General features: G+C 41.3%; 1 protein-coding gene across 1 annotated transcript in view; it reads right to left on the bottom strand.

The window, feature by feature from the left end:
- Positions 1-26,918, bottom strand: part of LOC140364812 (partitioning defective 3 homolog) — a 554,921-nt gene that overhangs the window by 473,807 nt on the left and 54,196 nt on the right. The window contains exon 2 of the mRNA XM_072451184.1: positions 11,792-11,893. Within this exon, the coding sequence (XP_072307285.1) occupies positions 11,792-11,893 (102 nt within the window). The remainder of the gene's footprint in view (positions 1-11,791; positions 11,894-26,918) is intronic.

Genomic DNA, 26,918 nt, shown 5'->3' with positions numbered 1-26,918 from the left:
ACACACACACGTACACACACACACACACACGTCATGCACAGACACAATCACGTCATGCACACACACACACACACACACACACGTACACACACACACACACACACACGTCATGCACACACACACACACACACACGTCATGCACACACACACACACACACGTCATGTACACACACACACGTCATGCACACACACACACACACACGTCATGCACACACACACACACACGTCATGCACACACACACACACACGTCATGTACACACACACACACACACGTCATGCACACACACACACACACACACGTCATGCATACACACACACACACACACACACGTCATACACACACACACACGTCATGCACACACACACACACACGTCATGCACACACACACAAACACACACACACACACGTCATGCACACACACACACACACACACACGTCATGCACACACACACACACACACAGACAGACACACATACACACACACACACGTCATGCACACACACACACACACGTCATGCACACACACACACGTCATGCACACACACACACACACGTCATGCACACACACACACACACGTCATGCACACACACACACACACACGTCATGTACACACACACACACACACACACGTCATGCACACACACACACACACACACGTCATGCATACACACACACACACACGTCATGCACACACACACACGTCATACACACACACACACGTCATGCACACACACACACACCCACGTCATGCACACACACACAAACACACACACACACACGTCATGCACACACACACACACACACGTCATACACACACACACGTCATGCACACACACACACACACACACAGACAGACACACACATACACACACACACACACACACACAGCACACACAGCATCACACACACACACACACACACACACAAACAAACAAACGTCATGCACACACACAGACACACGTCATGCACACACACACACACACACAAACGTCATGCACAAACACACAGACATCATGCACACACACACACACACACGTCATGCACACACACACACACGTCATACACACACACACGTCATGCACACACACACACACACAGACAGACACACATACACACACACACACAGCACACACAGCATCACACACACACACACGTCATGCACACACACACACACACACACACAAACGTCATGCACACACACACACACGTCATGCACACACATACACACACGTCATGCACAAACACACAGACATCATGCACACACAAACACACACACAAATACACACGTCATGCACACACACACACAGACGTCATGCACACACAAACACACACACAAACACACACGTCATGCACACACACACACACACACACAGACACACACAGAAGTCATGCACACACAAACACACACACAAACACACACGTCATGCACACACACACACACACAGACACACACAGAGGTCATGCACACACACACACACACACACAGACACACACAGAAGTCAGGCAGACACACACACACACAGAGGTCATGCACACACACACACACACACAAACGCACACGTCATGCACACACACACACACACACACATAGACACACACAGAGGTCATGCACACACACACACACACACAGACACACACAGAAGTCAGGCACACACACACACACACAGAGGTCATGCACACACACACACACACACACACACAGCTGAAGTAACGTTTAGCTTCATTGACACTAGTTTGAGTAATCCTAGTTAAGACGTCCTCTCCCCTCTGAGAGTCAAAAACACTCCGTTCTGAATCACGATCAGAACAGCTGAACATGCTGAGACCAGGAAGTGTGAGGCCAGCGTGACATGAACTAAATTGTTTATATGAAACAGTCTGTATCAGTCAAATCATTGGTAGTCCCACTTTAAACAGCAGAGATCCAAATAAATGTTTTTGTTCTAAAACATAACCAGATCCAAACCAAGGTACTCAAGAGGATGTTTAAAGGCTAATAACAATACAAATAATTAATAGTTGTCCTTTAGAGCCCAATTATAGCCTCATGGCTAACCCTAACCTTAACCCTAACCTTAACCATAACCATAACCTTAACCCTAACCTTAACCTTAACCCTAACCTTAACCATAACCATAACCCTAACCTTAACCCTAACCTTAACCATAACCATAACCATAACCATAACCATAACCCTAACCTTAACCCTAACCTTAACCTTAACCCTAACCCTAACCTTAACCTTAACCCTAACCCTAACCTTAACCCTAACCCTAACCTTAACCCTAACCCTAACCTTAACCCTAACCTTAACCCTAACCTTAACCTTAACCCTAACCTTAACCCTAACCCTAACCTTAACCCTAACCTTAACCCTAACCCTAACCCTAACCCTAACCCTAACCTTAACCCTAACCCTAACCTTAACCATAACCCTAACCTTAACCCTAACCTTAACCCTAACCATAACCTTAACCTTAACCCTAACCTTAACCCTAACCCTAACCTTAACCCTAACCCTAACCCTAACCTTAACCCTAACCCTAACCTTAACCCTAACCCTAACCATAACCTTAACCTTAACCCTAACCTTAACCCTAACCTTAACCCTAACCTTAACCCTAACCTTAACCTTAACCCTAACCCTAACCTTAACCCTAACCTTAACCCTAACCCTAACCCTAACCCTAACCCTAACCTTAACCCTAACCCTAACCCTAACCTTAACCCTAACCCTAACCTTAACCCTAACCTTAACCCTAACCCTAACCCTAACCTTAACCCTAACCTTAACCCTAACCTTAACCCTAACCTTAACCCTAACCCTAACCCTAACCTTAACCCTAACCTTAACCCTAACCCTAACCTTAACCCTAACCCTAACCCTAACCCTAACCCTAACCTTAACCTTAACCCTAACCCTAACCCTAACCCTAACCCTAACCTTAACCCTAACCCTAACCCTAACCCTAACCTTAACCCTAACCCTAACCCTAACCCTAACCTTAACCCTTATTATGTTTGTCTCAAAATGGCTAAAATGAGTATCAGACCCATTACATTGTCTAGGATCAGCACGAATATCAATATTGGTATCAGAATCAGTGAATATGATGATGTCATAATCTCTGATGGTGGACAATGGCTTTTTTATACCGCTAAGGGAGATTTACTGTTCTTAAAAGAAGTATCTTACCTTCTCATTATTAGTTTGGGTTTGGCTGAGCGATCTTGCAATATTAATCTCATGGTTTAAAGCCATTTCAACTGACAACAATCCCGTTTTTGAAGTCCAATAATTGAACCACTTTCTCGGGCTATTGTGAAAAACATTGCACTTTTGTTTGTGTGTGCTGACAGAGAAGACGTCGAACATTGTGCCAGAAAAAAACTCTTATTACTGGAGATGTTCGTTTGTCATTCACGTTTGCGACACAAACAAATGTATAAAATGTACCAGACAAAGCCAAAGTCTCCTGAGGGCGTTTTGGGGGTCAGCTGCACAGGGACCTGCTTTAGCTCTGCCTAATTTCACTCCCGGCTGGATCTCGCCCCGGCGCAGTGGCACAGGTGTTAATGTGGCCCCCGACGCCCGTTGCCATGACGACGCACACAGTTCAGGGGCCCGTAAAGTGGCGTGTGTGCGCGGGGAGTAGACGGCTTTCTGACTGCGAGCCTCTTGTCTGGTATTAACGCTTGCTGCTGACTAACACGTCTGTCCCGGCGACTGCGGGGGGCGTTCACTAAAGAGGGCATAATCTGCTGGAAAATGGCAGGAGCTGATGGTTGGTCAGGAGCGCCCCTCTGTGGTGCAATAGTGTAACTGCAGCATCACGCTTCGGTACATGTTAAGATATTTAACACTAGTAATCAGCTTCGTTGATAATAATAGCAGTACGTTTATGAGGTGTGAAATGCTGTGACTTTATAGGACACATATATTATAGGACCAAATTGATTGTCTTGAGCTTTTAACCATCTCATAACTGTTCTCTCATCAAAAACACACCTGGAGTTGTATTTAGCTTCATTCACGCTTGGTCCATCAATCCTGTTTACGAGGTTATTTAGCTCTGAGCCTCAGGAAACACTCTATTTTTGATGTCAAAGGTGGAGCTCCGGAGCTCTTATTCTGTGCTCACAACTCTCTCTGGGTGGAGTCTGCATGTTCTCCCCGTGTTACCGTGGGTTCTCTCCGGGTTCTCCGGCTCCTCCCACCGTCCAAAGACATGCATGTGTCAGGCAAAATTGGTGACTCTAAATTGGCCCTAGTGAATGAATGTGAGCGTGAACTGTCTGTAATGTCTATGTCTCTGTGTTGGCCCTGTGACAAGTTGGCCACTGTCCAGGGTGTACCCCGCCTAAGGCCCGAAGTCACTGGGATAGGCTCCAGTCACCCGCGACCCCGAAAGGGAACAAGCGGTAGAAAATGGATGGATGGATGGAAAATCATCAGAAGACGCTTATTTCTGTCTCTAAATGTGTTCATTACAACTGCGTGCTTACGTGACTCCCTAAAGGTTCAGCATTTTGTCCAGGTGCGGAACTTGGCATTCTATTAATTGTATTCGCAAATATTCAATTTTATCAAAATATATAAACTTAGGGCCTATTTTTCCTAAAACACCTGAAAAAATGTTCCTCATTTAAAACTGAAGCTGTTCCTGACCCTCTGGAGCACAAACAATTGGCTGGAGCCTTTGTGAAGCTGAGACTCTGTAGTTTTGGACTCTGGAGTCTATTTTACTCTCATCATAAGTAGAACCAAGCTCTGCACAGAGGAAATCAGATTTTAAACCCTGCCTAGATTTTCTTTGTTAAAAATATGAATGGTTAAAGATGATTTCTGGAGGGATCGGCTGATTGACACTAAAATTAGCATTTATTGGGTTTTGACAATTCTCTTTTAAATGAAGGTAAAGCTGAAGGTAAATTCACTAAAACTGTGTTTTCGGGACTTGAAATAAAGCAAAGGTGTCCAGGTGGAATCTGTATAAAAGTCCTATTCATTTTTTATTTTATTTTAGGGTACTCCTTTGGAGTACAAATTGACTCTGATGCTTCCCAGAATGATTGATTTGACTGGAAATAAGTGAATAACAGCTTTATTTTTATGTGCAGCATATTAAGCAGCTTGATAGTTCCCTTTTATTAGATGGTGGACAAAACGGAATAAATAAAGAAAAACTAAGCATTGCACAAAATTATTTCAATCACTGATCATTATTAGGAATATACCGGAACAAACATTTTAGGAATTGTGAAAAGAAACACCACTGTTTTAGGATTGTTCATGTTTATTGGAGCCATAAGCAAAACACAGTGAAATCTGTATTCACTTCCATTCACAGAGTAACAGATTACATTCCTCCAGCGTGTGAGCAGCTTTATCAAATCAAATGTGACTTAACCCCTCAAAATGCACTGTCGATTAGATTTTTAGATATTCATACAATTCTTGCTTTATACCAACAACAAAAAAATATATATATATATATTTTTTTTTTTTTTAACTGTCTGAAGTCTGCATATGAAGCACTGCATATTAATAATTCCTCCACTAGATGGTAGCAGTGAACCAAATACAGAACCACCAAATAGTAAATTCATATACAAATTTAGATGTATATAATAACTATATCTTAATTAGCCTTAATGAAGCATTACCAAAGACTGACCAAATGATTTATTCATAAGAATTCAGGCTTAGCAACTACATTATTGATATTCAACCCTAACTCCCTTTAATAAAATAGTTACTAAGCTTGAATAAACCATTTGTTCATTATGAAGTGAGTCTTTGTTCATGCTTTACTAAGACTTTTAAAAGTGTAGTTATTATAAAGTGGTACAACCAAACTCTTAGATTAAATTGGATATAATTATTTGATTACAATTCCAACAATAACAGGGTTTAATCCATAACTGCCAAGTCATTATAGCAGTTATTAAAAACAAGCTGAAACATGGCGTAATCCCAGACAAAAGACATGGCAAACGACACAATTTGAGTCATAGGCTAAAGCATTCGGCGCACGTGTAGCATTACTGTTTTGTCAAATACACTATGGATCTGTTACTCCTCAGAATTTAGCATTTGCTTTTCCAAACGTTCACAAATTCGGATTATAATATTGATGACATTTCCTGCAGAGGTGTGAAATGGTGTAAGCGCCGCGGTCTTCAGGATCCTGAGCTGTGAGGACAGAACTGGTCGGACTGGATCCACGACTAAAGCGTCAGACAAGCAAACATCTCATCACAGGACACAAAGCCAGTCAGGAGACGTCATATTTATCCTGCTGCTTTCTTTACACTGCCAATAAAGCTACAAGTGACAAAAGATTTATGTTGAGAATGCGAAAAGGACCAAATTATGAATGTTATTTAATGTTTTGTCCTTCTGATTACATTTACTTGTTACTCGTACTTTTCCCACATCCTTTTTTACTCTTATTTCAGTGAGTTTGTGCAGGCTTTGTACTAACTTTATCAATACTGTTTTGAAGTAACTGTACTTGTACTGTACTTGCTGCGATTAATTGCAATATGAATGGATGTAATTAGCAAATAATAATTCGCCGTAATTTCCTCCACAAACAACAAAATATCAAATTCAGTTTAGACATGGACTCAACTTGGAAATGGACAAATTTAAAAGAATCTGAAATAAATGGGACAATCATTTTTAAATGTATACGCCTTAACCTTTCATGGGATGCACTTAGTTTTTCTTTTCTTTTTTATGACTAAATCTGTTTTCTTTGGCCGTGCCCTTGTATGTATTTTTCCTCCTTTTTGTTTCATCTTCTGTCTTTTCTTTCAGTTTGAAAAAGAAAAAAAAAAAGAAAAATTGACAGCAATTGTTTTGTATTTAAGATGAAGTGGGAACAATGCATAATAAACATTCAAACAAAATATAATCCTGCAGTTTAGATGTGTACAAACATGCTCAGACAACATGAGTCTTTAGTAGTTTAAGTCAAGTCATAAGCTGATTTCAGACTTTTGGTCTGTTCGTGCTCAAATGTAAACTTTGAATATCACAATCGCAAATTGAATCGCAATTCTTTACAGAAATATCGCAATTAGATTTTTTTCTGAAATTTTGTAGCTCTACTGTACATTTACCTCTGTGCAAGACTGACATGTGACACTTAAGACGAACGCACCACTATTAAGCAATAATAAAGCATAAATAAAGGTGTAATTAACAACCAAAGTTACTCTAATGAATTACTTTTTCTCTGTAGCTACTGCCAATGTAACTGGACTTGTCATTTGACTGTGTACAAATGAGAGTGCAAACACCTTTAACACCTTTTGCACCCCTGCAGACCCCCGGCCTGGGGCATTGAACAGGAGCAAAATCAAGACGTAGAGACAGCGATTGCTTAAAAAAATCGATCGACTGTAAGTGATCAATCAGAAGGGGGTGTTAACACTTCCTGACACTTCATGCTCTTCTTCTTTGCAAAACACATGAGGAAACAAGAAGTATACGAGTAGATTTTCAGGATATTGATTGCTATTTGACGGCTCTTTGTTAAAGTAAAAAAACAAGTGCCAGGAGCGCTTGGAGTTTAAAGATCGATAAAAAGACTTGAGCCAGGCAAGTATACAGCCGCCTGCTTTCTCCGGAGTGCAGTTATTTTAAATGTCTATTTGGCAGCGGTTCAGAGAGTTGGATTGGCAGTTGTGTTGTTGTTGTTGTTGGCTGTACAGTACATGAGATCTGTTACTTTTCTCACTCAGTAATACATTTACTAACACCGTTACTTTGGGGGAGAAGGTGACTTTAACTGATTACTATTTGAAGGCTTTGCCCAACACTGTAAACGAGTACTGAATTACTAAATATAATAAGATCACAGATAGCATTGCATGAGAGATGTATTAGATCTACTAAACTGAGCATTTTGAATTTGCACAACAATGTAATAACCTCTCCCTCAGGTCAACAACGAGCGAAAGTAGTGCTCGTGAAAACCTCCCCGTTCACGAGCAAACACGGAACGGCAACTCCATCCTTTTGTCCACACTGCAGCCAATTCGAGGAAAGTTTCTTTGACAGAGCAATGAGGTGACAGGAGAACTGCGCACATTCAACATGAATGAAACCTTAAATTGGCCCGAGCGCCACAAGCTGACGAGAGGCCTTTTAGTTCTGTAACGCTTTACGAAGAATGGCTGGGAAAGTGCGCCCAAAGTGTGCATAAAATCGCATCCAAACACTCACTAACACGTCCACTCATTTAGTAGGGGTAAAATTGAACAATATTGTTGTAAATGTGTGAAGACCGTGCGAAACAGTCATCATCCCCATGTAAAGTGCTATTTTATTCATCAATTTCACTAAATTGATGGGAGAATGAATGGGGAGAATGGGCCAATGTCTAATTTATTAGCCTGCAATGAAACATCTTAGCCTCTTAGTACATTGTTTTATTTAAAATTTAAATCATGAAACTTCTATGCAGTGATCTCCAAACCGACCCTACTTATTTTAATCAGTGTTCTAAGTGTCTAAGTTCAGCTTGTTTAAAAGGTGCTTCAGATGTCAGGTGCAAACCAGCTGTGCCTGTATCTCTGCTGACAGGTAACCACGGTAACCAACAGCATCAGACAGACAGTAAGTTCTATATCTCCAGTCAATCTAGGAGTTCAACAATAGCAATAACCACAGCTAAACTACATTGACATTTTCATATTATTGAGGAAGGGCATCTGACTTAAAAAAACAACCCTGACCCAGATACTACAACTGAGAGTACTACAAGCATCGCCGGGATAAACCCATTCAACTTTATGTATCTTTACAAATCAAATATTAGTAATGCGATACACAAAGTCGACCCAAAATAAATCTGTGCATTTCCCATGTCATTATTTTGAGTTGATCCAAAGAAAATGATTTGGATTTTAAGACGACTTATTTAAAGGAGACATATTATTATTTTTTCCAGCTACTTAGTATTGAACTATAACATAAGTAGATCATGATTTTACATGTTGTCCAGCGTAACCTGCATTATTGATCTAAAATGGCTGAGTAATAGAAACAGGTCCATTTACTTCCTGTTCAAAACTGCAGAACTGATAAGCCCCGCCTCTTCATAGTAACATTTCACCCTACAGGCGGCAGATTTTCATTTAAATTATTTTATTTTTTAAAAGTAGCTACATGACATTTTAGAACTCGACATGTGTCACTCTGAGTCTTCATTTTTCAAATAATCGCAACTAAGTTGAGGGATGTGGGCGGGGATAGGGGGGAGGTGAAAACAAAACAAAATTTCTGAGCTCTCGGGCCTCAGTTGCAGAACAATACAGGGTTAACTCAAACAAGCAGGAATCAAAATACAACTTTACAATAATGATTGTAACAAAGTTAAAATTGATTTTGCATAATATTCCCCTTAAATGAAACTAATATTTCGACCATTTTGACTACAGCACCTTTAAAGTGCAGTCGATGTGCAAACTCCTCCCCTCTTTGGCTCCTCTTACCATCTGTGGATCCAGGCTGTGGGCGTGTACCTCTGTGACCTGAACGTGACCCTAGTTCTGTCACACTCCTGCACTGACGGGTGACAGTTCCCAGTACAGTTACTCTTTTATTTGGTGAACTTGAATGCAGTTGCATTTATATATCACGGTACTTTATCATGTAATTTAGGCATCACATTGCACTGAATTAGTGAGAAAAAATGTGTAATTTCCCCTTCTTTCTGTGATAAATAATTGCAACAAAAAACAAAACGGCCTAAACAAATACTATAGCTGTTTGATTCCTGTCATGTTGTTTATGGATATATATTATTATTATTTGTATTATTACTACTACAGAAAAACAGACTCAACATACAGTAAATGCAATACAAAATGTGTTCAAATAATAGATTAAATCTTATCACTTATAAAAACAACATATATACATATATTTGTGTCAAATAGTGCCGTCTTAGTAGTAATTGCTGTGATGGTTGTATGCTACAATAGTATTTGTAGTAGTAGTAGCAGCAATTAGTTTTTTCCCAATACAAACATTTATTCTTGATTTCGATACTAAAGAATATACTTGATTTGTGACACAGATTTTCATACCTCAAGGATCATTTAAAAAATTACTTTTACAAGTCAAGGTCAAGTTTTCAATCATTCAAATACTCAGATTAGTACCTGGTTTTGATTAGTTTTGGTATCAATTAGTATCTGATTTTCACTACTTTTACAACCCTCGTAGTAATTGTAGTACAGTAGTAGTAGTGGTAGTAGTAGTAGAAGTAGTAGTAGTTGAAGCAGTATTAGTAGTAGTGGTATTGATTTACATCCATCTAAAAGAAGGGGATAGTGAATAAAATATATCCATAAAAGTCAAGTCGAGGGCCATGACCCGGGTGACCCAGACTCATCTCATGAGGAGCTGCAGGGGGATTGTGGGTAATTATTTACAGTCCCTCACTGGGCGGGGCTTGGCTCACACAGGATTGTGCCTCACTCGTCATATTTCAATAAGAAACTCTTTTCAGCTGGCAAGGATTAGATTGCTGCAATGGTGTTGGAGACGTGAGAGGTTTTCATGTTTTTAATTTAGAAATATGACTTTGTTTGGTGGGATAGTAACTGTGGTTACTGTTTATTATAAGTCAGTCAAGGGGCATTTTGTAATCAAATTAAATAAATCAATAATAAATCAATACATTAATCAAAAATCCAGAATTAAATGAAAGTTTATGTAAAGGAAGCCAGTTTTTTTCATAATAACATCAGAAATATGTGCAATTAATCAACTCAGAAGATGTGACTGCTGGACTTTAAACCATAAAATGAATATATCCCAAATAATAATGATAATAATGATGATGTTTGTGGATTTCTATTTCTTTTGACCTTTAAAAAATTCTTTCAAAAACAGTGAATCTCCCATAGAGTTAAATGTGATCTGAGATTATGACATGATCAACTTTGCCCCACAATATGATTGCTTAGTAACTAATGCCAAATCTGATACCCAAGTCCAACCAGGAAGTTACATTATGAACTTCACCAAGATGACAAGCAAAACTGCCGGCAAATCATTTATATATTTGGACTAATCTCAGAACTAAACCTGGACTAGACCAGGGCTAAACTAGAACTAGAAAGACAAGACCAAACCAAGTCTACATCAGGACTAAAACACAAGTATGAACTAATTATAACTCCAACATGAGGTTCATTTATATTATAATATTATTGGACTATAATGAAGATGCTGTAGAAGCACGTTGGGAACCACAGCACTATTCAATTACAAAAATGTTCCTTTCACACTGGTATGTGAACTCGTTTTGCCCTTCAGAACTTGGAGCAAAGCCACTTTTCTAATCTACATTGGAACAAAATGTCACAAGACACTAAAAGTATAGACAGTATTGTATCAATGTTTCCTCTCCCTCTTTGACACTGTAGAGGGAATTGTTGAAATAATTATGATTTTAACTATGATCCAAATCAATGTATAATTGTCATTTTCGCCATAAATGGAAGAGTACTTTTCTTTATTAGACAGTAGTAAGTGAGTAGAAGCTTGTCATCACTACTACAGGCCTCCATCTCAATCTGGACACATCTGACTTCATCTCCAAGAACATCCAAACTGTCCTTCTTACTCCGAACATCATCCATCCCGAACATCTTGAATCCAGCCAGCAGGAGCTTCTATTTGCTGCACCATTCTGCATTTGCATTGGCACAGCAGGTCGAGCCTTAAATCTGAGCAGGAAACAGCAGCGGCGTGACTCACCCGGTCCTTGTCGTCCACCACGTCGGACAGCAGGTCGTCCTGGTCCAGGATTCCTCCGTCTCCATGTTCCAGACGATGAACCTGCACCCAGTAACTCGGCTCCTGCAAACACAACAGCACAAGGCATTTAAAGGGGGTATTTACGCTTTTTTATCAACCTTTATTTAACCAGTTTTAAGTGGTAGGCCAAACCGGAGCGCCCAGAGGAGACCTACACAGACACGGAGACAATATGCAAACTCCACACAAAAAAGGTCCCTTGTCACCCGGGAGTTGATCTTCTTGCTGTGAGGCGCGAGCACTGACTGCTTCACCACCGCGTTGCTCCAAAGTATCAGGTACTTCATATTGAACTATAACTATGACTGTAATAAGTATCATTATTTTACATTTTGTTCATCAAAAACCACAATATTGGTCTAAAACGGCTTCGTAATAGAATGAGGTCCAGTGACAACCTGTTAAAACCTTCAGAACTGATAAGCCCCGCCTCTTCATAGAAATGTGCTATGTTCTATGTTGGCTGCATAGCATTTAAGACCTCGACATGTGTCCTAAGTAAAGGGATGTGGGTGGGGATAGGGGGTAGGTGAAAAGAGGAATTTTCTTAGCACTCGAGCTTCAGTTGCAGGACAATACAGGACAAACTCAACCGTGTAGGAATCAATAAAAATACAACTAATGATGAGGAAACGCTGCTGTAACAAAGCCTATTAAAGTTGAATTTGCGTAATATGTGTCCTTTAAAGGAACTAGCCTGCGCGCTAATCGTTTAAGAAAAGAAACTACAATCACAACAGTGCGTTAACCTGACGACAGAGACACATCCAAGTGTTTCTCCGTCTCAGTTTATGGACTCGTGTCTCATTTTTTAGCACCAAACTAGCTCTGACTCCTTTAAGTAGTGACCAATCAGATCAGAGAGAGGACAAAGCACAGGTTTAAAGACAAATGAAACACTCGTGAGGCCATTAATCAACAGTTAAATAAAAAATATATACTTATGTTTTGCAATGTTTGCTCTTAGGCATTTATTCTAGTTCTTAAATGACAAAATGATCATAGAAAAATGAATGAAATAACAAAAACACAATGCCCAATCATCACATCAAGAGTGTGAAGCGTTTTATTTCTGTAAACGTTTCAGTTAATTATAGCATTTTCCTGATATTTGATTTGTATATTGTGTCAAAAAAAAGGAAACATTCAGCTTCAAAAAGACAAGTATTAGCTGCGTAATGAGGCGGCTTTATTAGTGCCATATGGACGAGGGATTTACAGATTTATGTGAGCACAAACATGACATTTTAGTATTGGCCTTGGCGTTTGGCAGAGCAGTGGAATTAGCGGCTTGTAGTGATGTCCAAACGCAGGGATGACCCGGGACAAATCGGATGGGGTTTATACTAATTCTGTGTGGAAATATGGAACTGGAATCGAGCAGAAATAGAATATTGAGTAGCTCGATATATGTGAACAACAAGAATACAAATGTCAGGGTCTGAACAGCTTTTTGTAGTGAACCAATTGAAATGATCTAAAGGTCCAGGACAGCCTATTCAAAATGCTGAAAATGATCACTCCACTTGTTACTCTTTTTTCATTTGAGATATTTTAACATGTACTGCTGTGTGACGTCACCTGTCTATAGGTAATATATTTATGTTCAAAGATATTATCAGATTCTATTTATTGTATTCTTATAGCACAAAATATAGCACACCGCAGGAAATCATCATCATGTTAAGATATTGGGAAAGGTAAATATGTGCTGTAGGCCTAGTTTATGTGCTGTAGGCCTAGTTTATGTGAACACCTTTAGTAACTGTTTCTGACGCTGACATTTTAGAGAGTGTGTGTGTGTTTTTTTTTCTTCTAAAAACTACAAAAACAATGCCAACTAGTCCAGTTAGGTTTATTTGACCCGGATGTGAGAGCTGGAAATGCGTTGAAAATGCATCTTAAACTGTGTATAATTCCGTTTGTTAGTCCCGGGGGAAACAGCAGCAATCCAACTGTAATTTTGTCTGTTATTTAAAAAAAAGTTTAGTTCTAAAACACGAGACGCCAAACTAAAGGTCCTCAAGAGCAAGTTTAAAGTCTAATAGCAATTAGAGATGCACCGATCAATCGGCCGCCGATTTAAAAAGCCGGTTTTATGCTGAATCGGCCAGAATCGGTGACCGGCCGGTCCATGTCGTAATTGCCGGTTTTCGGCCGATCCAAACTGACCCGCATGCGCGCATGCGCGGTGCGCAGCAGCTCAGCGCGCCCAGAGTAAAACAGCTAAAAACTACAAGAGTCTTTCAGAGCGCGGCGGCCAAAGTGTCCACTTTACATTCAAGTCTATGTAAACGTGTGTCGAACTCCCCCTGCGTTTCCCGCGGCGTGATTCCTGCTTTTTCGCCGTGGAGCGCGGAGGGTGCGTTTTGGTGTTTTCCGCTCTAGACAAAAGCTTTGACAGGCACAAGCTTCAAAGCGTTAAAATTGTTCGTCGCAGAAAAGTTCAGATTTGTTCAACTTTGGTGGAACAAGAAGGACGAGCCTGGAGGAGGATCAGAGGAGACTGGACTGTGGGGTAAGTTATTACAACTTTGAGACGATCACAATCTATGTGTTGATAGTTGATGCGGTCAAAATAATTTGCGCTGGTTTGTGTTTGAGTTAATGTGTTTATTCAGAGGAATCTGCAGAAGAGTAAGGACACATGAAGGAGCCTGAAGAAGCAGCAGCAGGGCTGTCAGAAGAGGTAGTTGTTGTTGTTGTTGTTGTTGTTGTTGTTGTTGTTGTTGTTCTGCTCAACTAGCAGAGAGCTAGGCTACGAGCTAATGCTAACTAGAGATCTCATCCACCTGAAATGAGACTTTAAAAATACTTTGATGCATTTGAGATCACATTACGTAGATACAAAACTTAAATTACTGACTCGAACAGTGAAATGAGTGACTACAATCTAATGTCAGGACTATTTAATTGTCCCACAGCCTCAAAGAAATGTTCACACAATCGGCTGTGCTCTAGAATCTATAGTGTAAACTCATTGTGCTTCTAGTGAGTGTGCGAAGTTATCAAAGAGCTGATGAAACTGGAAAATGATATTGGCAACATATATGTGCCTCATTTAATATAATGTATTATAATAGTAGAAGTTTGAATAATATTGCAGTAAATGTACTGGGCTCAAATATAACTGCTGTACAATATTCTTTAAGATCTGGATTTGCCTTCAGCCCTCCCTGTTGCTCCTGCTCCTGTTGCTCCTGCCCCTGCTGCTCCTTCAGGGGATGCTGGTCCTTCTGCTGCACTCACAGGTGTAAAAGCATTTGGTTGGATTACAATTTTTTTTTTAGCCCGTGTCATCTAAATTGCAATGTGTGTTTTTTTTGTAGAACCACGAGGGAGAGGACCTGGAGCCAGAGTCCTCCAGCTTTGAGAGGGAGGTCCTGGAGCCAGAGTCCTCCAGCTTTGAGAGGGAGGTCCTGGAGCCAGAGTCCTCCAGCTTTGAGAGGGAGGTGCTGGAGCCAGAGTCTTCCAACTTTGAGAGGGAGGTGCTGGAGCCAGAGTCCTCCAGCTTTGAGAGGGAGGTGCTGGAGCCAGAGTCCTCCAGCTTTGAGAGGGAGGTGCTGGAGCCAGAGTCCTCCAGCTTTGAGAGGGAGGTGCTGGAGCCAGAGTCCTCCAGCTTTGAGAGGGAGGTGCTGGAGCCAGAGTCCTCCAGCTTTGAGAAGGAGGTGCTGGAGCCAGAGTCCTCCAGCTTTGAGAGGGAGGTGCTGGAGCCAGAGTCCTCCAGCTTTGAGAGGAGGTGCTGGAGCCAGAGTCCTCCAGCTTTGAGAGGGAGGTGCTGGAGCCAGAGTCCTCCAGCTTTGAGAGGGAGGTGCTGGAGCCAGAGTCCTCCAGCTTTGAGAGGGAGGTGCTGGAGCCAGAGTCCTCCAGCTTTGAGAGGGAGGTGCTGGAGCCAGAGTCCTCCAGCTTTGAGAGGAGGTGCTGGAGCCAGAGTCCTCCAGCTTTGAGAGGGAGGACCTGGAGCCAGAGTCCTCCAGCTTTGAGAGGGAGGTCCTGGAGCCAGAGTCCTCCAGCTTTGAGAGGGAGGTGCTGGAGCCAGAGTCCTCCAGCTTTGAGAAGGAGGTGCTGGAGCCAGAGTCCTCCAGCTTTGAGAGGGAGGTGCTGGAGCCAGAGTCCTCCAGCTTTGAGAGGAGGTGCTGGAGCCAGAGTCCTCCAGCTTTGAGAGGGAGGTGCTGGAGCCAGAGTCCTCCAGCTTTGAGAGGGAGGTGCTGGAGCCAGAGTCCTCCAGCTTTGAGAGGGAGGTGCTGGAGCCAGAGTCCTCCAGCTTTGAGAGGGAGGTGCTGGAGCCAGAGTCCTCCAGCTTTGAGAGGAGGTGCTGGAGCCAGAGTCCTCCAGCTTTGAGAGGGAGGACCTGGAGCCAGAGTCCTCCAGCTTTGAGAGGGAGGTCCTGGAGCCAGAGTCCTCCAGCTTTGAGAGGGAGGTGCTGGAGCCAGAGTCCTCCAGCTTTGAGAGGGAGGTGCTGGAGCCAGAGTCCTCCAGCTTTGAGAGGGAGGTGCTGGAGCCAGAGTCCTCCAGCTTTGAGAAGGAGGTGCTGGAGCCAGAGTCCTCCAGCTTTGAGAGGAGGTGCTGGAGCCAGAGTCCTCCAGCTTTGAGAGGAGGTGCTGGAGCCAGAGTCCTCCAGCTTTGAGAGGGAGGTGCTGGAGCCAGAGTCCTCCAGCTTTGAGAGGGAGGTGCTGGAGCCAGAGTCCTCCAGCTTTGAGAAGGAGGTGCTGGAGCCAGAGTCCTCCAGCTTTGAGAGGAGGTGCTGGAGCCAGAGTCCTCCAGCTTTGAGAGGGAGGTGCTGGAGCCAGAGTCCTCCAGCTTTGAGAGGAGGTGCTGGAGCCAGAGTCCTCCAGCTTTGAGAGGGAGGTGCTGGAGCCAGAGTCCTCCAGCTTTGAGAGGGAGGTGCTGGAGCCAGAGTCCTCCAGCTTTGAGAGGGAGGTGCTGGAGCCAGAGTCCTCCAGCTTTGAGAGGGAGGTGCTGGAGCCAGAGTCCTCCAGCTTTGAGAGGAGGTGCTGGAGCCAGAGTCCTCCAGCTTTGAGAGGAGGTGCTGGAGCCAGAGTCCTCCAGCTTTGAGAGGAGGTGCTGGAGCCAGAGTCCTCCAGCTTTGAGAGGAGGTGCTGGAGCCAGAGTCCTCCAGCTTTGAGAGGGAGGTGCTGGAGCCAGAGTCCTCCAGCTTTGAGAGGGAGGTGCTGGAGCCAGAGTCCTCCAGCTTTGAGAGGAGGTGCTGGAGCCAGAGTCCTCCAGCTTTGAGAGGGAGGTGCTGGAGCCAGAGTCCTCCAGCTTTGAGAGGGAGGTGCTGGAGCCAGAGTCCTCCAGCTTTGAGAGGGAGGTGCTGGAGCCAGAGTCCTCCAGCTTTGAGAGGGTTCCAGCTCATTCAAAAGAATGTGTAAAATTACAAATGTATAAATTACTATATGAAAATAGTTCATTTGATTTCAATCTGGAACCACTGGAGCTGCATCTTCTGCAGGAGAAATGGACTCCTTTATCCTCTGTGTCCCCCACTCTTCTCCAGGCCATATTAGTTAGTATATAGTTCTGTATTTATATATTATTTTTATATATAGTTATTTATTTTTCTATTTTTCCACAAAATAAATTACATTTTATATTATAAAACGTGTGTCCTGTATACATGCAACTTTTTCATAAAATACTGGGTAGTTTGTGGGAAAATCAGTGGCTAGATAGAAAATCGGTATCGGAAAAATCGGTTTTGGCAGGTCAGACCTCCTTAAAAACCGGAAATCGGTATCGGCCAAGAATTTTGGAATCGGTGCATCTCTAATAGCAATACAAATAATCCTTAATATTTGTCCTTTAATCAGTGGCTTTAATAATATTTGACTTGTTTTGGACCAGTTACATTGTTTGTGTGTCCACTCCTCATGTTTCATTTCTTTCATTTTTGGAATGATTGGCCTCTGCAAAAGTCACACCACAGGATACTTTATCAGATTTAGGCCCCGATTCTGCACATTAGCTCCAGTAAATACGACACTACTTCCTATGTTGTTTATCGCCAGCTTTCTGTACAAAATATTTATTCCTGTTCCACATTTAACAAAATAAGCAAAGTTTGGCTTGCATCTAAACTAGAAACGCTCTCATAGTTTTCATTTAGTTGTGTTTGTCTCAAAGGGAGCGGCTTAGTTTACTCTGGAAACAGCTGATGCTAAGATGTGCTAGCTTTGTTAGCACGCTACTTTTAGCTTGTAGTGCACGGTCTGTTCTCTGCAGTGTTTGTTCATAAAATTGTAAATCTCATACAATTCTCCTCATGTTTGTGGTCTAAACCTTTTGTCTCACGTTTCATAAATTGCTAAGAACTCAAAACCCATGTAGTGTGTCCTGGCCTTAAGTCGCTCTAATCTTTAGCGGTAGCGATGAACTATGACCCATATTCCACATTTCATATTGTCCCGATGTAGTGTATATTACAATACATCACCAGCGCTGTGATACGACCCACTGTACACGTTTACCCAGTTCTTACATATAAAGCTGCAGCAGTATCAGAAACGATCCTGTCACATTGATAAGTCCCCTCTTCAGGCACCGTGGAGGACTGCATGCTCTTCTCTTCTCTGCTCTTCTCTCCTCTGCCCTCTGCTCTTGTTCTCCTCTTCTCTCCTCTGCTCTTCTCCTCTGCTCTCCTTTCTCCTATCCTGTCCTCTGTTCTCCTCTCTTCTCTCCTCTCCTTCTGCTCTTCTCTCCTCTGCTCTCCTCTGCTCTTCTCTCCTCTGCTCTTCTCTCCTCTCCTTCTGCTCTTCTCTCCCCTGCTCTTCTCTCCTCTCCTTCTGCTCTTCTCTCCCCTGCTCTTCTCTCCTCTCCTCTGCTCTTCTCTCCTCTCCTCTGCTCTTTTTCCTCTCCTCTCCTCTGCTCTTTTTTCTCTCCTTTCCTCTGTTCTCCTCTGCTCTTTTTTCTCTCCTTCCCTCTGTTCTCCTCTGCTCTTTTCTTCTCTCCTCTCCTCTGCTCTTGTTCTCAGTGCGGTTCACCACTCTCGATGGTCCACAGCAGGAGGAAAAGCTGTGGTATGTTCCGTCTGTGGTTATTAGAGAAGAGGCCAGTCTATCAAGTCTGTCCTCCAAACCACCAGTCACTGAGTTCATTTACAACACATGACCCAACAACGTCACGTGACCCAACAACGTCACATGACCCAACAACGTCACGTGACCCAACAACGTCACGTGACCCAACAACTTCACGTGACCCAACAACGTCACGTGACCCAATAACCCAACAATGTCACATGACCCAACAATGACACATGGCCCAACAACGTCACGTGACCAACAACGTCACATGACCCAGCAATGTCACATGACCCAGCAATGTCACATGACCCAATAACGTCACGTGACCCAATAACGTCACGTGACCCAATAACGTCACGTGACCCAATAACGTCACATGACCCAACAACGTCACATGACCCAACAATGTCACATGACCCAACAATAACACATGACCCAACGTCACATGACCCAACAACGTCACATGACCCAATAACGCCACATGACCAAACAACGTCACATGACCCAACAATGTCACATGACCCAATAATGTCACATGACCCAACAACATCACATGACCCAACAATGTCACATGACCCAATAATGTCACATGACCCAACAACATCACATGACCCAACAATGTCACATGCCCCAATAATGTCACATGACCCAACAACATCACATGACCCAACAACGTCACATGACCCAACAATGTCACATGACCCAGCAATGTCACATGACCCAATAACGTCACATGACCCAATAACGTCACATGACCAACAACGTCACATGACCCAACAAAGTCACATGTTACGTTAAATGGACTTTTGAGGTTACACAAAAGTTTGATGTCTTTTACAGTGTTTGTCTGTTTCATTCACAAGCTTTTACACTGCAAAAAAGGGCACGTTTGCTTGTGAGTTAATGTTACTTCAGTTGAGCCGTTTTGAGTAATATAAACTTCATACTATTAATGAGGCATAGATTATACAGTTTTTTACATTTCTAATTAGTTTCTAGACAAATAATGTTTTAGTTGGACAATGTGAAATTTAATATTGGGAATTCAACATTTAATTCAAGAATTAAAGAAATTCAAAAATATTTCACTTATTTGAATCAAGACACTAAATAGCTCTCAATTCCCAGTCATTTCAATTGTGCACATGTAAATACCCTCAATAAATAAGATAAGATAGCCTTTATTTGTCCACACAATGGGGAAATTTCGGTGTTGCAACGCAAATAGGTACAGAAGTAGGAGAACAGACAACTTATAGGAAGCTTTAAAAAAACGCTCTTAATAGAAAAACTCTTCTAAAAAAACTCCTATAAATGTCAGCTAGTACGTCCATTCTCCTTTCACGTAAACGACACGTACACAGATTACAACAGCACACGTGGGTCTGATCAAAGTCTCGCCAGGCTTGGTGCAGCCCGGGCTCAGAGAGGACCGGAGACGGGCGTGGACGAGGAGAGGGGGCGGGTACAGAGCACACATTGTCAAAAAGTAGTTTGTATTTACATATGAGGGAGGGCAGGAGCGGAGGTGAGAGGGTCAAATGTCAAACTCTTGTGATAAAGGATATGACAGAGATAGAGCAATACAACAATTCACTGATGAGTTTAACAATATCCAGATCCCACAGTACAATATTACTACAATATTCATTTCACAGTATGATATTTACTCCAATATTGTGAGAGAGAGATATTTTCCTTTCAAAATGTTTTGACATTTGACAAAATAATTTCGTTTTTTATTACGGAATTAAGCTATAAATTTGCTTAACCCTTCGGGGTCGACGCCCGCGCCGGCGTGTGCCGTTGACGCCATGCGGAAGTGGAGACTCGAAGCTACGTCTGAGTGATTGTTTCATGTAAATCCAACAGATAAAACCAAAGTTATGATCATTTCAATTCCATTAAAAAAGTGTGTAAAAATATGTGTGCGTTGCATTTATTATAATAACTTTGACGTTAGCTTGTGCAAACCCGGATGTTCAGGATGCACACGAGTATGTAAACATTCAGTCACATGACAAATAGTCAAAGAGAAAGAACGAACGGGAGGAAACAGGGCTGTTTTTGAGTAGTTTTGGAGAGTTTTAGTATTCCAAGTATTTTATTGTTATTAGTATAGTTGTGAAGTAAAATGAGGCGCACACTTCATGTTGATCAAGTTTAGACTTGGTATAGACCTGGTTTAGACCTGGTTTAGTCCTGGTTTAGTCCTGGTTTAGTCCTGGTTTAGTCCTGGTTTAGACCTGATTTAGTCCTGGTTTAGACCTGGTTTGGACCTGGTTTAGACCTGGTTTAGACCTGGTTTAGACCTGGTTTAGTCCTGGTTTAGACCTGGGTTAGGCCTGGTTTAAGAGTAAGAGTAAGATAATCCTTTATTGTCCCACATGGGGAAATTTCATTGTTGCAACGCAGGTAGATACAGAGGTAGATACAAAAGAAAAGAACAGATCACTTATAAGAAGTTTGAAAAACACTCTCAGTAGAAGATCTCCTATAAATAAAAACTCCTATAGACAAAACCTCCCATTTCCCAACAAGGGATGGAGGGGGAAAACAATAAAGATAAAAATAAATAAATACCATTGCATGTGATCACGACAGTAATTGCACATGAATTGCAGTAATTGCACATGAATCACGACAGTAATTACACAGTAGGACTAACAGTGTTTGTTAGAAAGTCTGACAGCAGCAGAAGGAAAGACCTGCGACACCTCTCCTTCACACAGCGAGGGTGGATCAGTCTCTTACTGAAGCTGCTCTCCAGAGCGTACAGAGTGTCCTGCAGGGGGTGAGACTCATGGTCCAGCATAGATGTGAATCTAGCCAGGACCCTTCTGTCCCCCACCTCCTGCACCGAGTCCAGAGCACAGCCCAGGACAGAGCTGGACTTCCTGATGACCTTGTCCAGCTTCTTCCTCTCCCTCTCTGTGATGCTGCTGCTCCAGCAGGCCACACCGTACAGGAGGGCTGATGCCACCACAGAGTCGTAGAAGGTCTTCAGGAGTGGCCCTGTCACTCCAAAAGACCTGAGTCTCCTCAGGAGGTAGAGCCGACTCTGGCTCTTCCTGTACAGTGCGTCTGTGTTATGAGTCCAGTCCAGTTTGTGGTTCAGATGAACATCCAGGTACTTGTATGAGTCCACTCTCTCAATGTCCCTTAGTCCTGGTTTGGATCTGGTTTAGACCTGGGTTAGACCTCGTTTAGTCCTGGTTTAGACATGGTTTAGACCTGGTTTAGAGTTCCTTCTCTTGTCAACACTCCATGGAAGTGCAAGGCCTGTGATGTGGCTCTCTGTGTCATTTTGGACAGAAACTGTACAGCACAAATAGGGTTAGGGTAATAATAGAAGAAAAACGCCTGTGGATATACTGACTTTTTATTGTAAATAGTTGTTTATTGCTTGTATATATCACAAGAATACTTTTATATGTTCATATTTGCACCCTGTGGTTCAGCTTGAACCGTTTTAAATGCTTGGTTGAGCATGTTTAAGGGTTTTACAATAAAATAAACATAATTTTTCTAGACAGACTTTGTGTTTTCTGTGTGTGTTTAGGTCCAGTATGTTGAAATAGTATGTCAAAGTGAAAAACGAACTAACTGGTCATATAGGTGAGATTGTGCTGAAAAAAAAGATTGGTCTGGTAAACCTTTCTTTATGTAGTATATCAGTGCAAAATTGAAGGTACCCAAAAACGGCCAAAAAAGGCCCGAAGGGTTAATGCATTATTGCAATAGTCCGTAGTAGCACTGTGAGGGACTGAAGACGTGTTGACTACAGTGGAATCATTTCTCAAAATGTGCCTCAATTTGACTATATCTGTATTAAATTGCATTTAACGTTCAATGTGCTTTTATTGTGAAGGTAGTACTTGATGTACTTCTTCTGCATTACTGTAATAGTCTGTAGTAAAACTGTGAGGGACTGGAGATGGTGGAGTATTGGATACAATGTAATCGTCTCTCGTAAAGTGCCTCAATTTGACTGCATCTGTATTAAATTGCATTGAACTTTCAATGTGCTTTTATTTTGAAGGTAGTACTCGATGTACTTCTACTGCTTTAGTGCAATACTTGCAATACTCCTGAGACCTGGGTCCCTGCTCTAGACTACTTTTGGACTTGGTACTAGGATTACTAGAATTCTGAATGTACAAAAATGTACTACAAAGTACCACAATGTAGAACTACTACAACAAAATACTACAACGTATTACTACAACATAAGACTGAAAATACTGACTACCCTGCCAGTACTAGGATTGCTCGAATTCTAAAAATACAAAAATGTACTACAATGTAGTACTATAACCTACAACATAGTACTAAAAGTACACTGCAAGTACTAGGATTTCTAGAATGCTAAAAGTAAAAAAATATAGTATGAAATAAGTATGAAAAATACAACAATATAGTACTTCAACGTGGTACTACATTGTAGCACTGAAAATACTGAATTTCACTGCACGTACTAGTATTACTAGAATGCTAAAGTACAAAAAGTAGTACTGTACTGCAACGTAGTACTACAATGTGGTACTAAAGGATTATCTTATCTTATCTTACAGCAAGTACTATTATATATGAAATACTACATAGAGAAACTAGAATATTTTGCAATGGCTGAAGCCATTACGATGACTGCAGAAAGTTTGGAAAAAATTTACTGAAAACTATTTTTTTTTAAAATTGGAAAGTTATTTTGAAAAAAAATGAAAAGTTTGAAAAGTTTTTGAACATTGTGAAAACATTTTGAAAAAGAAAATTAACATTTTGGGGAAAAAATTAACATTTGGAAAAACAAAATTTACATTTTGAAAAATATTGAAAATGTTGAAATGAATGGAACATTTTGAAATAAAATTGAAAATTATTGTGCAAAAATTTGAAAGCTGCTTGTAAATTACTGAAAACATTGGGAAAATACTTGAAAAAGCTCGAGACTGTTTGAAATGTGTTTTATTTTGAAAACCTCAACATCATTTGAAAGTAGTAGTAGTATTTGAAATCCCTAAAAAGTTCTTTGTAAGTGGTTTTATTTATAAAAACCCTACGACAGAGTTTGACAGTGGTTTTAATCTTTAAAACCCAAAGTAGTTATTTTTCCCTGCTTTTATTTTGAAGGTAGTACTCTATGTACCTCTACTGTATTACTGCAAGAGCCTATAGTAGACTGGAATCCCCAAAAACTCATTTGACAGCGTTTTTACTGTTAAAACCCAAATGCGTAGTTTTTCCGGGCTTTTATTTTGAAGGAAGTAATCCATGTACTTAAACTGCGTCACTGCAATAGCCCATAGTAGCACTCTGAGGGACTGGACCCCCCAGAAGCTTCATTTGACAGTGTTTTTTTAGTTAAAACCCAAATGCGTAATTTTACCGGGCTTTTATTTTGAAGGAAGTACTCCATGTACTTTTAATGCGTCACTGCTGTAGCCCATAGTAGCACTCTGAGGGACTGGAATCCCCAAAACCAACATTTGACAATGTTTTTTTAGTTAAAACCCAAATGCGTAGTTTTCCCGGGCTTTTATTTTGAAAGAAGTACTCCATGTACTTTTTCTGTAACACTACAATAGCCCATAGTAGCACTCTGAGGGACTGGAACCCCCAAAACCTTCATTTGAAAGTGTTTTTACTGTTAAAACCCAAATGCGTAATTTTGCCGGGCTTTTATTTTGAAGGAAGTACTCCATGTACTTTCACTGCGTCACTGTAATAGCCCATAGTAGCACTCTGAGGGACTTGAACCGCCAAAACCTTCATTTGACAATGTTTTTTTAGTTAAAATCCAAATGCATAGTTTTGCCGGGCTTTGATTTTGAAGGAAGTACTCCATGTACTTTTACTGCAACACTACAATAGCCCTAAGTAGCACTCTGGAGGACTTGGACCCCCAAAACCAACATTTGACAGTGTTTTTAGAGTTAAAACCCAAATGCGTAGTTTTGCCGGGCTTTTATTTTGAAGGAAGTACTCCACGTACTTTTAATGCGTCACTGCAATAGCCCATAGTAGCACTCTGAGGGACTGGACCCCCAGAACCAACATTTGACAGTGTTTTTTTTAGTTCAAACCCAAATTAGTTATTTTCCCGGGCTTTTATTTTGAAGGAAGTACTCCATGTACTTTTACTGCGTCACTGCAATAGCCCTAAGTAGCACTCTGGAGGACTTGAACCCCCAAAACCAACATTTGACAGTGTTTTTACTGTTAAAACCAAAATGCGTAGATTTGCCGGGCTTTTATTTTGAAGGTAGTAATCCATGTACTTTGACTGCGTCACTGCAGAAGTCCTAAGTTTGAAAGTAGTTTATATTTGAAATCCCTAAAAAGTTATTTGTAAGTGGTTTTATTTATAAAAACCCTATGACAGAGTTTGACAGTGGTTTTAATCTTTAAAACCCAAATTAGTTATTTTTCTGTGCTTATATTTTGAAGGTAGTACTCTATGTACCTCTACTGTATTACTGCAAAAGCCTATAGTAGACTGGAATCCCCAAAAAACTCATTTGACAGCATTTTTACTGTTAAAACCCAAATGCGTAGTTTTTCCAGGCTTTTATTTTGAAGGAAGTACTCCATGTACTTTAACTGCGTTACTGCAATAGCCCATAGTAGCACTCTGAGGGACTAGACCCCCCAGAAGCTTCATTTGGCAGTGTTTTTTTTAGTTAAAACCCAAATGCGTAGTTTTGCCGGGCTTTTATTTTGAAGGAAGTACTCCACGTACTTTTAATGCGTCACTGCAATAGCCCATAGTAGCACTCTGAGGGACTGGACCCCCAGAACCAACATTTGACAGTGTTTTTTTTAGTTCAAACCCAAATTAGTTATTTTCCCGGGCTTTTATTTTGAAGGAAGTACTCCATGTACTTTTACTGCGTCACTGCAATAGCCCATAGTAGCACTCTGAGGGACTGGAACCCCAAAACCTTCATTTGAAAGTGTTTTTACTGTTAAAACCCAAATGCGTAGTTTTCCCGGGCTTTTATTTTGAAGGAAGTACTCCATGTACTTTACTGCGTCACTGCAATAGCCCTAAGTAGCACTCTGAAAGACTGGAACCCCCAAAACCTTAATTTGACAGTGTTTTTACTGTTAAAACCCAAATGCGTAATTTTGCCGGGCTTTTATTTTGAAGGTAGTACTCCATGTACTTTGACTGCGTCACTGCAGAAGTCCTAAGTTTGAAAGTGGTTTATGTTTGAAATCCCTAAAAAGTTCTTTGTAAGTGGTTTTATTTATAAAAACTGTACGACAGAGTTTGACAGTGGTTTTAATCTTTAAAACCCAAATTAGTTATTTTTCTGTGCTTTTATTTTGAAGGTAGTACTCTATGTACCTCTACTGTATTACTGCAAGAGCCTATAGTAGACTGGAATCCCCAAAAACTCATTTGACAGCGTTTTTACTGTTAAAACCCAAATGCGTAGTTTTTCCGGGCTTTTATTTTGAAGGAAGTACTCCATGTACTTAAACTGCGTCACTGCAATAGCCCATAGTAGCACTCTGAGGGACTGGACCCCCCAGAAGCTTCATTTGACAGTGTTTTTTTAGTTAAAACCCAAATGCGTAGTTTTGCCGGGCTTTTATTTTGAAGGAAATACTCCATGTATTTTTAATGCGTCACAGCAATAGCCCATAGTAGCACTCTGAGGGACTGGACCCCCCAAAACCAACATTTGACAGTGTTTATTTTTAGTTCAAACCCAAATTAGTTATTTTTCTCTGCTTTTATTTTGAAGGAAGTACTCCATGTACTTTTACTGCGTCACTGCAATAGCCCATAGTAGCACTCTGAGGGACTGGACCCCCCAAAACCAACATTTGACAGTGTTTTTTTTAGTTCAAACCCAAATTAGTTTTTTTTCTCTGCTTTTATTTTGAAAGAAGTACTCCATGTACTTTTACTGAGTCACTACAATAGCCCATAATAGCACTCTGAGGGACTGGAACCCCCAAAACCTTCATTTGAAAGTGTTTTTACTGATAAAACCCAAATGCGTAGTTTTCCCAGGCTTTTATTTTGAAGGAAG

This window comes from Eucyclogobius newberryi, unplaced genomic scaffold (assembly GCF_026437365.1).
Source record: "Eucyclogobius newberryi isolate DKJ021-1_F unplaced genomic scaffold, fEucNew1.0.hap1 SCAF_18, whole genome shotgun sequence".
Taxonomy (NCBI): domain Eukaryota; kingdom Metazoa; phylum Chordata; class Actinopteri; order Gobiiformes; family Gobiidae; genus Eucyclogobius; species Eucyclogobius newberryi.
This window is presented reverse-complemented; position numbering and strand designations above follow the sequence as displayed.